At 28.8% G+C, this 15,291-nt stretch overlaps 3 protein-coding genes across 4 annotated transcripts in view; 2 read left to right on the plus strand and 1 right to left on the minus strand.

Annotated features, from left to right (window-relative positions):
* Positions 1–10: 10 nt before the first annotated feature.
* LOC141530708 (leukocyte receptor cluster member 8 homolog) lies at positions 11–4,181 on the plus strand. Of its 2 annotated transcripts, XM_074247983.1 has the most exons (6): positions 11–494; positions 960–1,357; positions 1,430–2,655; positions 2,732–3,065; positions 3,335–3,542; positions 3,938–4,181. In XM_074247983.1, exons 1-6 carry the CDS (start codon positions 337–339, stop codon positions 4,098–4,100), a joined length of 2,487 nt encoding a protein of 828 aa, XP_074104084.1. In that variant the 5' UTR covers positions 11–336; the 3' UTR covers positions 4,101–4,181. The 2 variants fall into 2 exon arrangements, with proteins under 2 accessions (XP_074104084.1, XP_074104083.1); XM_074247982.1 differs by having other exon boundaries at positions 3,335–4,181.
* Positions 4,182–5,951: 1,770 nt separating this feature from the next.
* Positions 5,952–11,073, minus strand: Rsph4a (Radial spoke head protein 4a). Its single transcript, XM_074247323.1, has 10 exons — positions 10,889–11,073; positions 10,639–10,822; positions 9,601–9,788; positions 9,414–9,501; positions 9,275–9,334; positions 9,007–9,129; positions 8,779–8,911; positions 7,584–7,723; positions 7,231–7,469; positions 5,952–7,137 (listed from the first exon to the last, which is right to left on the minus strand). Exons 1-10 carry the CDS (start codon positions 11,005–11,007, stop codon positions 6,990–6,992), a joined length of 1,422 nt encoding a protein of 473 aa, XP_074103424.1. The 5' UTR covers positions 11,008–11,073; the 3' UTR covers positions 5,952–6,989.
* Positions 11,074–14,335: 3,262 nt separating this feature from the next.
* Positions 14,336–15,291, plus strand: part of Ppn (proteoglycan-like sulfated glycoprotein papilin) — a 70,603-nt gene continuing 69,647 nt past the window's right edge. Inside the window, exon 1 of the mRNA XM_074248975.1 lies at positions 14,336–14,650. Within this exon, the coding sequence (XP_074105076.1) occupies positions 14,634–14,650 (17 nt within the window). The 5' untranslated portion in view covers positions 14,336–14,633. The remainder of the gene's footprint in view (positions 14,651–15,291) is intronic.

Here is a 15,291-nt window from a genome sequence, read left to right on the forward strand (position 1 = left end):
GTTTGCAAATTGTAAGTGAAAGGAAGAGCGAAGACTAGTTCGGAGCGCAAATGTTACATATTTTTCGCAGCCATATTTGTGTGTTCACTATGTGTTAATTGATCGTTATTTATTTAACTGTGTTGTTCCGTGTTAATGGTTCAATTAATTTAAACAGAAAAATAATAATTTGTATAATTATCGAATTAAATATTATATATCTATATATTTTAAATGTGTAGTTAATTAAGAAGATAGAGTAAGGATATAATTATAGGAAACATATTCACACACGTTTGATTACAACCAGTAGGTCTACGAGTGGGTTTCAGTTGGTCTGAAACACATTGATCAGGCATGTCGGAAAGCGAGGTTGTCGCATCCCAACAAAAGCAGCAGTCACAGCAGCAGCAGCAGCACTTTAACGCACAGTTTAATCCCAACCCGATGGCTAACATGGTTTGGCAGTATCCTCCACAACCAGCAAATATGCACCAGTATCAAGGTTTTCCCAAGTAAGTTTATTTTTGCTCCAAAAATTATGGCGAGGTTTTAACATTTTTTTTACGACATTAAATGATATTAAAGTTAGCTGTCAATATAATTTTTTTATTTTTTTTAATAAATAAATTTTCTCCAAAAAATTATTTTTGAAAAATTTCATTTTTTAATTTTCCAAATGTCAATTTTTTGTTCTCATTTTTTTTGCCATAATTTGTTTGTTAAAAAAATTCTTTAAATTAATTATTATTTGCTAAATTGATTCTCATCGACATTAAAGTTAGCAGTCATGAGAGAATTTTTAAATTTTATTCAATAAAAAAATTAATTTTAAAAAATTGCATTTTTAATTTTTCAAAATTTCTAAATGTCAATTTTTTTTGCCATAATTTATTTGTTAAAAAAATTCTAAAAATGATCAAATATCTGCTAAATTTAATTTCATCATTTTTTTTTTTTTTTTTTTTTAAATATAACAGTCAGATGTATCCGCAAGGCTACAACCCTCAAGGACAAATGTATTACTACCCTCCAGAAATTATGACGGCATACGGATCAGCTTTTAATGGTCAACAGATTCCCCCTCAACAGCAGCAGCAGCAGCAGCAGCAGCAGCAGCAGCAACCTCAACAGCAGCAGAGTGTTCAAAACACCCAGAGCAACAAGTCTCAAGTACAGCAATCGCAGCAGCCTATCCAGCCAATGGTTCTAGATGATGATGCAGATCTCCCTCCTTTGCCTCCAGGACCGCCACCTCCTACTCAACCACCACCTCAGCATAATAATCAACCTCAGACTCTATTACAGAATCAGCAACAGATGTTTATGTATTACCAAGCAAATTATGGAGGATGGACTGATCAAAATGACATGTCACGTAAGTATTATATTTTTTAATTATTTATCAGATTAAAATTTTTGTGTATTAATAATTTATTTTAATGAATAGAATTCAATAATGGACAACAGCCGATAAGATTCAACTCGCCAAACAAGAAAACTGGCCTAGGTTCAGTACCAACTGGTAACAGTGGAGCAGCCAAGAAGAAGAGACGAAAGAATAAATACGTAACAGCTTCTCAGATGAACAACAACTCATTTCAGGGAAATAACGTAGTTACAACTTTTACTCCGGGAACAGATATAAAACCCGACAGTTTACCTCCGTTGCCTCCCAGCGAAGTTATCGCGCCACTTCCAAAATCAGCCCCACCAGCGATGAAAACCCCCGACGTTCCGGTAGTCCCAGCTTCAATTGTCTCTTCGTCTTCACCGACGAACGCACAACTTTCTCAAATAAATTCAAAAAAATCCACGGTAGGTAGCATCAAACCTTCTATCAACAGCAACACTACTACCAAAGCAGCTCCGGTAACGACATCAAATCCCAGTCCTGGGGGTGATTGGCCCGATAGTTTAAAAAATTATGTTAATCGCTGTTATGAAAAATGTAAGACGGCTGTAGACAAGGATCAGGTTGAGATCATTTTAAAGGGTAAAATAACACGCGCGGCAAATGACGGTTCGCTTTGGGTTAAGGATTGGGACATAGAACCACTACCAAGTATCCACAGCGAGCGTATGACAATGACGATTAAGGCCAAAAGCCCAATTGTAAAAGCATCTAATAACTCATTGACTATTACTATGAGTAATAATTTACGTAGGCCAGGCGGTCTCTCGACGTCACTTGGTGCACGTCTAGGGGCACGTCTATCATCATCAGGGCATCGAAGATCAAAGTCACGCACGCGATCAAAATCTAAATCAAGGTCGCGTTCGCGCAGTATTAGCCCACCGTCACGTAAATACCGACGTAGCAGTTCCTCATCCTCGAGTACCAGTGATCGTGGTGGTAGTCATGATTACAAATCGTCGTCTTCTTCAAAATCCTCTAAAAAAACTAATAATCGCAACAAGGATAATCATAGCGTGAAAAAATCTAAGAAGAATAAACAACCTAAGTCACATTTCTATTCTGAATTTGGTTTAGCTACAGGCAATGCTGAGGAATTAGGATCGAAGGAAAAACTACAGCAACGGGCAGCTCGTTTTCATGATTCTGTTAGCAGGACCGTTGTTGTTAAAGATGATACAGCAGACTTTGATTTCACAGGATTACATATCATTGGTACATGCAAAGATCTTGAGAAACCTTATCTGCGTCTTACCTCTGTAAGTTATTTTATCACATATTTATTATAGCTTTATTTATAATTATTTATTATTTTTTTATTTTTATTTTATTTAGGCTCCAGCTCCATCGGCAGTACGACCGGTAAGTGTTCTTCAGTCTTCTCTGGTTCATGTGAAAAAACGCTGGGTGTCTGAGCAAGACTACAGATACGCCTGCGACCAACTCAAGTCCATACGTCAAGATTTGACTGTACAAGGAATCAGAGACTCCTTTACGGTTCATGTTTATGAGACTCACGCCCGCGTTGCACTTGAGCGAGGAGATCATGAAGAGTTTAATCAATGCCAGACGCAGTTAAGAATGCTGTACCAAGATGTTGGTGGTGATAATCGTTGCGAATTTGTAGCTTATCGTATTCTCTACTACATATTTACTAAAAATACGCAGGGTATATTTTTTAATTACAGTAATTTTTTGCTTAAGATAAAAGACCCAGTTACTGACACTGGTCTAGTTGTTTGACACTTGCAATTTTATTTTAATTAAAAAAACAATATGATTTCAAAAAATCAATTATCTTAAAATTTATAATTCATGTCGGGTATGACCGAATGGCGCTTTTTTTTAATTAAAATAAAATTGCAACTGTCAATAACTGGGTCATTTACTTCATATAATCTTTAGTTGAATGGTTGTTAATTATTTTTTAATTTTTAGACTTGACTACGATATTGGCTGCAATGACAAAAGATGACAAGAAAGATGAGTGTATTAAACACGCACTTAAAGTACGTTCTGCGTGGTGGCTGGGTAATTTTCACGTTTTCTTCAAACTATATAAAACTGCTCCGCGTATGGCGGCATTCCTTATGGATTGGTTCATTGCTCGTGAGCGTAAAAACGCTCTGAAGACCATGATTAAGTCGTATGTATATTATTTTATTCGTCCATTTCTTTCCAATTTTTTTTATAACAAAAAATATTGGTTAGATAATTTAATTTATCGTTTACTTTTTATAACTTTTATTTCATTTATTTTTTCATGTACTTTATTTTTCTCTTCATTTACATTTCATTTCCAGATTAGTGATCGATTGATAATTGTTTAAGCAGATTGTACTCATTCCTATTATCCTCGTTTATATGTCTAACAAATCCAAGATTTATGTTTCAGGCCATCGTTACAGAAGAGTTTAAAAAAAAAAAAACTTATGAATAATTTATGAAATTATTCATAAAAATTCTTATAATTCTTTTTTCTAATTACTTAATATATTATAATTAAACTGTATCTAATGGATTTATTTTTCTGCTGTTTAGCTATCGGCAAAATTTGGCTGTTGATTTCATCATTACGGAATTGGCGTTTCAATCTTTGGACAAGTTTTATGAATTTGTCAGTGATTTTGGTCTTAATTATGCCGATTCCGAGCGACGGCTTCTTGATTGCAAGGCGAGCAGTAGTAGTTTAGGTGGTTGGTAAAAAAAAAATACCAACAAAATTCGTTATCCCTCTTGTTAAAACAAAACAAAATTATTAAAAAAAAAAAAAAAAAAAAAAAAACACTTGCTCGTAATAGGAGAAAACCTCGTGCTTTATCGCGGCATGTACATATGTACATTTGATTAATTGTGTATATAAATTTTAATGAATGTTATATATATATACATATATATATATATATATATATATATATATATATATATATATATATATATATATATATTATATATAAGTAGCAAAAACTATATATAATGTATATATTTATATAAATGTATGTATATAATTTTTTTATACATATAATGAGGCTTTTATTGGCCAAGCATTTCGATCAAATTTTCATCTTGACATGAGCTTAAACCCTCGGGACTGTTTTCCGGGGATATTTGGCTCAGCTTTTATCAATATACTCATACACAAGACGTTACGTGATACGTAAAAGATCTTTGAGTGGGTTGAATAAAATTTTTTATGAATGAAAAATATGAAGATGCTTCAAGAAGATTCTAATGCAGTATGAATGACGGATAAAACCTTTAAAAAAGTGTTTTTTTCCAAACTACTGCTTCATTTCGATTGTAATTATTTACGTAAATTTATGTACATACACATAAATAGATATTTATAATAATTGTGAATAATATTATTGCGGACACGACCGACAAGACGACGCTATTCACCATGTTAATTTCAAGATTAAACATCAATATCAAATCATATATACATATATCTGTCTAAATATATTTCTAATAGTATTTACATCAGCATTCTTCGAGGAATTGAGCTACGATCAATTTTCCTAGTGTCCTCAGTACTCTGGAAGTTTTCCTGGCGTTAATTTGAAGCCATTTGAGAGGATCTGGCAATTATGGAGGAGCAGTGAAGGACATCGACGGCTTGGAATCGGAATCGGAAGTGAACTTATCAATTGACAACTTGTCTGTACATCTTTAGTTATTGAATTAAGAGCAAAGTGCGAGGGATACAGATTTCTGTCAACAGCGGCAGCAGAAGCAGTAGGGGAACGACAAAGAAGAGGACTCAGTGCTTTTTTTTTTTTTTTAGTGATGAATTTACTTTGTATATTAAAAATCGGTTAATGGTTTATCGTTACATGAGATTAGAAACATAATTAATGAAATAGAAACTGCAATTTTTTTTTTATTTTATTTATTTATTTATTTATTTATTTATTTATTTTTTTTTTTTTTTTTTTTTTTTCATAACAAATAAATGAACTATTTCAAGCAGTACCACTAACGCATACACACATACACTTCAGTAATTAATTTAATCTCACTTGTATCGATTTACATCTGTAGGATCTAACGTGTGCATAATAAATTATTTTTTTTTAATTATACAATCAACTTTTAATTTATGTATGAGGTATTGATATTGTTTACAAATTTTTTTATCGTTATTTATTTGATATACCTATTTAATTATTCATATATCTTTAATTAGCAAAATGATCAAGTATTACGCTTGGACCCGCTCGTTCATAAATCCGCAAAAATATATTTAAGGTCGACGTATAATATCACAATATAATTTAAATAATACTAACGCATGGTACAATGTAGAGTAATCATTTAAATAAATAATCATGATTAAAAAATGGTATATTTTTAATTGAAATACCATGGTAATTATTTCAAAATTTTTCCTATGTTTCATCGTAGAAGTAAATTATAATTGGTCTAGTTGTTTAACACTTGAAATTTTTTTCTTATTAAAAAAATAAATTGTTCTTAAAAAACCAATTATTTTGAAATTTATAATTCAAAAATGATATTTGTTAATTTATCAGAGTTGTTTTTTTTTTTTTAATTAAAATGAAATTGCAAGTGTCAATAACTGGGTCTTTTGCCTGAATACTTTTTAGAGAATTTTTGTCTAACAATTATTGAATCATTAGTATTGCAAAAAGATGAAGGAAATTATTAAATTTATAATTATATTTCTACAATATAAAATTAATAATAGAATTGAAGTTAATTAAGTGAGTTGCGGTCAACTAAGACCGACACATTCTCATTTTTCGTCTTACTATATTATATTTATTTAAATTAAAATTTTCATTCGAATGTCTTCCTAACTTGCCTGATAGCTAGCGCTCTCTAGCTAATATTACTGACTGATGGTATTTTCTCGAAGAATTTTCAACTTTGAAAGAATCGCGGTGTCTAAAAATTTTAATTTTTACTTGTAAACATTATAAAAATAAATATTTTAGTATGCGGCTGAAATTAAAATTTCATAAAACCAATTTTTATCAAAAATTTCATGAAATTTGATGTACAACTAAAAATGAAAAATCACAAACATTTCTCAGTAAATTACATTAATGTCACGGTTGCACTATTTCAAAACTCAGTAAATGACAATTTTAAGATTTTTAAAAATTTTTCTTATTAAAAAAAAGTTTACGCGCCAAATTGATAAAAATTTTGATTTGTGAATAGAAAATAGTTAAATATAAATATTTTTAAGAAAAAATATTTGAAATTAAGGTCTCAAAGTTATAAGAAATGTACAGAGAAAAAAAAAATTTTGAATCAAGAGAAAAATTTTTAAACCAAGAAGATAATTTTGAAGAGTTTCATTGTCTTGGATCAAGACGGAAAATTCTTGAATGAAGTAAAATAAATTTACTTAAACCAAGAAAAATTTCTTAGTTTAAGAATTTTTTCACTCAAATCAAGGAGATAAAATCCTTCAAAAATATTTATTTGATTCAAGTAATTTTTTTTTTCTGTGTAGCAATACTAAAAAAAATCAGGTATAAAAATTTTGCAGTTACTGTGTTTTAAAATTGAGTAGCCGATCATTTGATTAACCTGATTCTAAAATTTCTGGTAATTAAATTTAATGAATATCAATTTTTTTTTCCACAGTACGATCTTCTTTTTCCGAGCCTTTCTTATACTGATTTTCAACAAGTGGCGGTTTTGGTGGACGATAATTACAAATATCATATTTATGACCCGATCCAATGTACAAATTACCACATACCCTAAAATAATTTGCACAGTAAATAATGAATTATGGTAACAAACACAGTTGCTTATTTATTAATTTAAATTTGCATAAAAAATTTTTTTAGTACCAGTTCTTAGCAAATGCAACAGCTCCGGGCCATAAATTAGACCTGACAGTAGCAATAGTTGTGTCCAGCTGAATTTCAGACGATAATCTTAAAGTCCATGCTGGAACTGCACCTAACAAAGTGTCTTTTGATAATGATGTTAATAATGACGGGCCTACTTCATCTTCATCTTTTTCTTCTTCTTCTTCTTCTTCTTCTTCTTCTTCTTCTTCTTCTTCTTCTTCTTCTTCTTCACTCGAGTCTTCCTGAACAGATTTAGCAGAAACATTTTTAATTTACATCACAAATCACTTTCTCTTTTTAGCACTATTTTTCATTGTTTGAATTACATCAGATTCTTCTTCAGATGAATCCCAGCTGATGGTTTGTCCATCTTTATAAATGTAACGACTATGGTGACACCAACTTGACAAAGACGGGTCAGTTAAGTCTTTCACAGATAACGGATGGTAATTGGGATTGATACTTAATTTTTCTGAAAGTTGAAACATTATTAATAAATATAGTCCAAAACTTATTTTAAAGTATGTAGTACTGTCGATACTGAATTGATAGAAGAATTTGTTAATAATTCATAAGCTTTATAAATTGTTAATAAATGATTTTTTAATATCAGATGATTTAATAATTGTTTATTAAAACTTAATAAATCATTTATTGAATGCGATATATTAATAGTTAATAAATCGTTTATTAAATACAATTTAATAACAGTTAATTAATATTTATTAAAAATGTATTCAGATCCTTGAAAAAAGTTATCACTTTTGTTCCCAAATTACAGGAAAAATCTGACTTTTTAAGAGATTTTTCAGAAAATTATTTCCAGGAGAATTTTTACAAGAAGTTTTAATAACTCTGAATAACTCTTCTGGTAAAGTCCCAAATCTTGCAGAAAATCTGACTTTCTAAGTCAAATGAAGACTTTTTCGGACATTTTAAGAAAATAAAAAACTTAATGAACTATTATTCGTACTTAATAAAATTTTTTCACAGTTATTTCAGAGAAATTTTTCCACAAGGGTAGTATAAAAGCAATTTTGTATTAAGAAATTGAAAATTTTATTTCTTAGCTGAAGAAATTAAAATTTTTCTCACAGTAATTTTCTTGTTAAAATAAAAAAAAGTTTTCTAGAATTGGGAAAAATCAATTTTGGATAAAAATTCGCAAGTTGTCTATTTTTGAGAATATTTTATTTTTATAATTAGAATAAAATTGCCAAAGTTTCGAACAACTAGGCCAGTGTAAATAACTGGGTCTTTTACTTTACTATGCAATAGTTTAATATATATAAATTATTTGACTACTAAAAAATTTAACAAAACATGATGAAATTATAATTTCACATGAAATTCAATGTTAGATGGAAAAAATTTCAAATAAAAAATTTTTTAAAAGATTCTTGTCGATATTTGTTCAAAAATTAATGGAAAACATCATCTTAACATAATGTACGAACGGATCCCAAATTTTAAACAGAAATTTTCGAATTAATACAAACAGTACTACATTATTAAAATGACATATCGAAGTATCAAAAATCCAACCTGCTTCTTCATCGTCTGAATTTTTAAAAATAAAGTATCCAACTGGAGAAATAAGTGTGGTTGCAGTAATTCTTGCAATTTGGGCACGTAAATAATTCCCTTCATTTCCAGGAAAATGAGGGAAAGTTTGTATCTGAATATTGAATTACCGATTAGTTTAAATAATCACGAATTCAGCAATATAGTAAAGAGAAAACGAGTGTTAAATTATGATTAATGAGGCTTCACCGTAGTTTCGAGACATCCCGTGAAATACCGGATGATTTGTCTTGCTACTACAATTTGTTGCGGCGTGACTGATGGCAATTCGATCCAGTCATCTAATCCTGGAGAATTGCACACTAAGTAAACCTGATGCACATAACATACCATTTGTTAAAAGCAACTTTTGCGAACACATATGAGTTTATAATAAATCACTGATTGCATAATTTGTTAACTTCAACTTTTGCAGAAAAAAAAATTACCATTCAATCAATTTGCAAATTTTTAATACCTTCTCGTTCAAACCGGTTCCTATTTTTTCTTCAATCTCCGGATTTTCTTCAGATTCAATCTACAAAATAAAAACAAAACCCTATTACACACAATTTACACTCGACTTCTATGAGCTCTAAATACTTTTGACATCATACTCTAAGTCGACGTAAAAGCTCTTCCTCACCAAGTTCTGCCTCAACGACGTAGTAATTCTTCGGACTTCCAAGAATCTTACCCCAGAATCTGGAGAAATTATTTAGCAGGATTAACTCTTATCTAAATACTAACTTACTCCAAACAATTTGGTTTTGTACAATGTTACGGATAATCTCTCACACTAACCGAACATTTAATATTTCTTTCTCGCTAACAAGTTTCCGGATACTGAGATTCAGTAAGATGCATTCCGATTTGGGAAACCCAACGTCAAATTGTTCCAAATAGTGAACTAGTTCTATTAAATTGGGAATTGGAATTACTGATTTTTCATAATAAGTTTTGATTTTATGTTCAACTTCTTCTGTAGTAGGCTGTGAATGTTAAAAAAAAAAATGTCATCATTAATTTAGTCTCAAGACTTTCGAGCTTGAAAAAAAAAAAATCTACTTGTTTTCACGGGTTGATAGTGCGCAAATAAAAATTTAACTTGATTTAGAAGAACAAATCATTAACCAAAAATACCATTTAAGGATTTAGATCTTCGTGAATTAAAAAGAAAAATTCTTGAATCAAGTAAAGTTTATTTTAACCAAGAACAATTTTTTAATTCAAGAACTATTATTAAATAATTATTTAAAGTTAATAAATATTTATTTGGACTCAAATAAAAAATTGGTATAAAAATTATACTCTGATAATTTTCTTATAAAAAAACTGTGAGAATAAAATAAATAATAAAAAAATGTCTGTAATAAAAATTACAAAGTTTCTTTTTACGGAAAAAATTACTAGTGTATCGTATCTTTATTTTAAAAAGGTTACGGCTCTACTTGTTCATGGACAATCTTCACATCGTATCGTAAATAAAACAAATTGACTTCAAAAAATAGATTACATTTTTCTATTAGTGTTCGGATAAAATAAATAAAAAATTTTTCCTTTCGAATCAAGTTAATTTTTTTCAGTGTAAGTCACCCTATACAGAAAAAAAAATTTCTTGGTCCAAAAAATTATAAGGAAGACCGAAGTTATTTTGGAGCAAGAAGAAATTTTCTTGGCTTAAAAAAATTTAACTTCATTCAAGAAATTTTCAATCTTCCTTAGGATTTTCTTGATTTAAGAAAATTTACGCTTGACTCAAGACTTTCTTTTTTTTTTGTGTAATAATCACCGTCTCGAGGTTTGTAATATTCTTACTAATAAATTGAGAATTATAAATACTTGGAAAAATTTAATAAGTCTTGGTGTTTCAACGAATTCAGTCGGTGTAATATATACTTTTTGGATGTTAGATCGTTTGATTCTTTTCTCTTTTAATTGACGGCTGTACTCTTCAAAAAAATCCACAGCATTTTGCGGTTGTTCAGAAAGAATTTTAGCCAAAAGCTCGGACAAATGATTGTATCTATAAAATGGATAAATTATGGATAAAAAATGAAAATTTTTATTACTTGCTTGTGATACTTCATACAAATTATCTCCAGAATCTGTGCTATGTCTCTTGAGAAACATCTTCGCTCTTTGGATATCATGTTGAATCGATAAAAGTTCCGGTTGAGGAACTTGATCAATGTTACATGACAACGGCATACGCTTAGAATTAATTTTCTCTGATCACGTCAATCAAAATACCGATCGTTTAATAATCAAAGGTACCGAAAATTAAATTTTAACGCTTTGTAAAATTAATAAAAATAATAATGAAGATTGTTTTTTTCACCTGCGTCAAATGCACATCTGGGTTATAGAATTAAATTGAATCATATAACGACTATCGTAAAATTTCAGGCATTCATTTTTCATTTGTCTATTTTATCTTTTTATTTGATATCTCTTTCTTCAATTTTTTCTCTTTCATTTTTTTTATTATGCTGCTACACATCCTATTCATCGTTAACATCCGGCCTAACTCGGAAAGAATTCTCGTTTGTTTAATTTTTTTTATTTAAAATTTTACTTAATTTTACTATCGTATCCATAATGTACTGCATGGCTTATCGAATGACCCAATTTTATTAACGAACCCGCGGTCAAAAATGGGAGGTTTTTTAAAACTTTAATTTCATATCGCCGATAAGATTCTTCACATATTAAAAAAACCAACATTATTTCCGGAATAAGTCATTTTTTTATTATCATCCGTCAAGTATTTATATTACATTGTTAATTGCATAATTATGTGACGAAAAATTGATAATCGTCAAAATAAAAAGATCTCTGAAACTTTTTTTTTTCAGTTGAAAAAAAAAAATTATTTTCCTCGATAAAAATAATTTATTACACGAAAAAAAAGATTTTATAAATCTAAAGATTAATTTATCGACAGGGAAAAAAATTTCAGTGATGATCTGTGGCTATTTTTATAATTCTATGGAATATTAGTTAAGTAAAAGATATAATAAAAATTATACTTAGAACACGCGCCAACCTATTTATCGCTACTTTGCACATCCTGGTTACTCTTCTAATCAGGATTTCTAAATGGGAACTCTAGTCTGGAGGACGATGGTCATTTCCTCTCCTGTTATTCCACCCCCGCAATTTTGATCACTATTTATTTATAATAGAGAAAAAATTTACAATATTGCACATTGGTAGTAATAGTTGTCGAAATATATTTTAAAATTAAAATCAAATTTTTTTTTGTAATTTAAATAATTTATACTAAAAAAATGTGTAAAAAAAATCGGTAAAATATTTAAAAATATTAATGCATAATGAAAAAGTTTATTACGTATACACTTGGAGTAATAAAGGTAATCCCGTTGCGTAACTAAGGCTTATTAATTGTGTAGTGTATTCATGGGGTAGAAAACAATGGTGGACTAGTTGGTTGTTACGAAAGCTCGTAGAGTAGAATGATTAAATATGTTTAGGAAAAAAGAGAATAAGTAAAGAGAAAAGACTTCTAAATACACTGACAACTATATTAGTTAGCTCAGCTCAGTGTACTGTGTATTATGTATCAAAAGACTCATTACTGCACGGGTATGGTAAGTACCCAACAAACAATGCAATAACTACATATCAAAGACCGGCACACATTGCACAGTACGGTCAATAAATTGTGCAAAATTTCATTGAAATGGGATAATGCAATATTGAATTTATAAACAATAAACCGTTTGAATACATATTGAATACTTGGATAATTTAAGCCATATAAACCTGATAGCCTACAAAATACTCCAATTTGTGGACGTGATCAATCGATTGATGACCACAAGTGCATTCAATAGATATCTGTAAAATACAATTTCACTTCCACATCACAGATTGTGAGTTCAATATTATTATTACACTTGGATTTTATTATCGTTCACTTACTTTTTATAATGCATTATCTGTATAAACACCGTTTAAGTTATTGTTAAATAGAGTTTAAAAACAGTTCATCTATTGTACGGATTCTTTATAATTTATTCTGTGCACTAAAAATCATTTAATTAGTTTGTTTTTTTTTTTTTTTTTTTTTCCAAAGAATTTTAAATAAATTTTTTGTACCTTAAATTTATGATAAAATATTATCAAGTGCCTGATCTTTGATCATTTTTTATAATTTAGTTATTAGACGCAATATTTGAGGCAAGTTGAATTTGAAATTGATTTCAATATAAAAGAATTCTAATGATTTTTTTTTATTTATTGATAAACATTTTTTAAGTACAGAAACTTCACGTTAATTAAAAAAATAACTTGGGTCGTTGAATTTATTTAAATTGATTAAAATTTTATATTTGTGTGTATCAAGAGCATGATATCAGTGGATGAGTGTTATTGGTCAGACAAGAGTACTCGGTTAACCAATTGTCGAATAGTTTAATATTACATTGCTGTTATCATGAAGCTGTGTAGTGAGATAGAATATATCAAATAAAATTAATTGAACGACGTAAAAAAACAAAAATTCATGTATTTTTAAGTGTTTCAAAAATTTATAAAACAAAATAAAATTTTTAAGTAATGAAAATTGTTGATTTTTCAAACAAACAGAAATCAGGCTTATTGAAAGTATCAGATCATTTAAATCTGAGTGTAACAAGAAATACTTCAAGACATAAATTAAATTTTTAATGTTAATTTATTATATACATACTTAAGCTCAGAGCGACCGTTTTGAGATATGTACTCTCAACTTTAATAAAGTACAAGAATAAAATCAATGATTTTATTTATTCACTTTATTATTGATTTTGAAAACAGCGATTAAATTTAGTAACAACAGGAAGAACATGTAAACAGGAAGAAAAATATGAATAATAAGAATTAAAAAGTTTAATGAATGAAATAAACAACTTTTTTAATGTAGTAAACTCTAGTAGAATATAAAACTAAAAATATGATTCAAATAAATCAACAATTTCCTGTTGATAAGGCGCTACATCGTATTTGTAGTGATGACAACGTCCATACATATCAAGAGGAAAAATGAAAGTAAAGAAAGTTCAGTGAATGGAATGTTGTTGTTTTTTTTTTAAACTATTTTGAAGAAAATTATATTGAGAATTTTTTCTATTGGTATAAAAATTGCAAAATAATTTTTTTTGAGGTGCGATCAGTACTCTTTATAAGTACAGTCTAAATATAGAGCGGTATAAATTACTTCCTTGGATAAGTATAATAAAAATAGAAATAATAATGAATTGTACTAATGATAACGCATGTTAAAAAAAGTAATAATGAAAATTCTAGGAAAGGGATGAGGACGAGTAGAGAGGAAGAAAAATAATCAACAGTCGGCTTGACTAGTGATGCTGATGGGAGTACTTGTGGAGGCGTATACTTGGAATGAATGAGCTGAAAATCCCCTCTTTTCTTTCATTACTTCCTTCTCTTTTATTCACCATTATTATTATATATTTATCTTTATCTAGTCTCTCGTCTTCTTCGTGCTTTGCCATCGGCATTTCAGTATACATCAGGGGTTACATCGTTCTCCACATGTGCGGAGGATAAACCTACCATACCATACCATACCATACCGTGGTTTGTTCATTCAGTTGTTCAGTTTGACATAAGTGCTTGAAGACACGCGAGACAGCTCAACTTGTTCACGACTTTTCAGACTTTTTTTTCCTCCGGGAATTCCCTGCCAAAAAAATATTTATCAGTGTGATATAATTTTGTATTTTTTTTGGGACATTTTTTTTCGAATTTTTTTATTTTAATTTCATGTAATAAAATTATTTGTACTGTGTTTTTGGAATCTATTCAATATGAGCCAACGATTTTGGTAAGTAGTTTTGATTTTTTATAATATATGTTGAAATTTTTAAATTTCTGTTTTCAATTCATGGGAAATACATTAAAAGTCAAGCATATCGAAGTAATAGGAGGAAAGAATTTGAAAATTTTTTGGAAAAGTAAATTTTTGGTTTATAAAAAAAAACTAATAAAATTACGTAAAACTAATTTTTAAAATTTAATTTTTTTTTTATTCCAAAAATGCTAAAATTTTACAATTTTTCCAAAAAAATCGCCATTAAAATTTTAATAAAAAAAAGGTAAAGCTTCTTAAGTCTAAAAAAATCTATTTACATTTTTAAAATTCCTCAAAAGTTAAAAACTTAACACTTTTATTAAGCAAAAAATTTTTACAGTAATTTTTATTACCATAAATTAAAAAAAAACTAATAGACGGTTGTAAATTTTAATCTTCCTGGTTGTTAACCTTTTTTAACATTTTCTTGCTCTTCACACGATATATGTCATTTACATACCAAAAATTAAATATTTATGTATTTATTATCTCATTTAACTTCTTGCAAGCTCTTTAATTTTTTGTATGCAAGCTAGTTTAAATAGAAGTAATTAAAGTATAATTACCATTAAAGCTAAAACAAAAACAATTAAACGTCGAAAATTTCATAAAAC

The sequence above is a fragment of the Cotesia typhae genome, unplaced genomic scaffold (genome assembly GCF_013202065.1).
Source record: "Cotesia typhae breed Kobodo isofemale line unplaced genomic scaffold, CoteBio_Ctyphae contig_5, whole genome shotgun sequence".
NCBI lineage: Eukaryota > Metazoa > Arthropoda > Insecta > Hymenoptera > Braconidae > Cotesia > Cotesia typhae.

What these genes read in the sequence shown, in the direction of transcription:
- LOC141530708 (XM_074247982.1), top strand. Translation starts at nt 337, where the DNA reads ATGTCGGAAAGCGAGGTTGTCGCATCCCAACAAAAGCAGCAGTCACAG. An exon ending in CAGTATCAAGGTTTTCCCAA is followed by an intron (nt 495 to 959) that starts GTAAGTTTATTT and finishes TAAATATAACAG; the next exon opens with TCAGATGTATCCGCAAGGCT. An exon ending in ATTTACTAAAAATACGCAGG is followed by an intron (nt 3,066 to 3,334) that starts GTATATTTTTTA and finishes TTTAATTTTTAG; the next exon opens with ACTTGACTACGATATTGGCT.
- Rsph4a (XM_074247323.1), bottom strand. Translation starts at nt 11,007, where the DNA reads ATGCCGTTGTCATGTAACATTGATCAAGTTCCTCAACCGGAACTTTTA. An exon ending in GACTTATTAAATTTTTCCAA is followed by an intron (nt 9,789 to 10,638) that starts GTATTTATAATT and finishes TAACATTCACAG; the next exon opens with CCTACTACAGAAGAAGTTGA. An exon ending in AAAGAAATATTAAATGTTCG is followed by an intron (nt 9,502 to 9,600) that starts GTTAGTGTGAGA and finishes TAATTTCTCCAG; the next exon opens with ATTCTGGGGTAAGATTCTTG.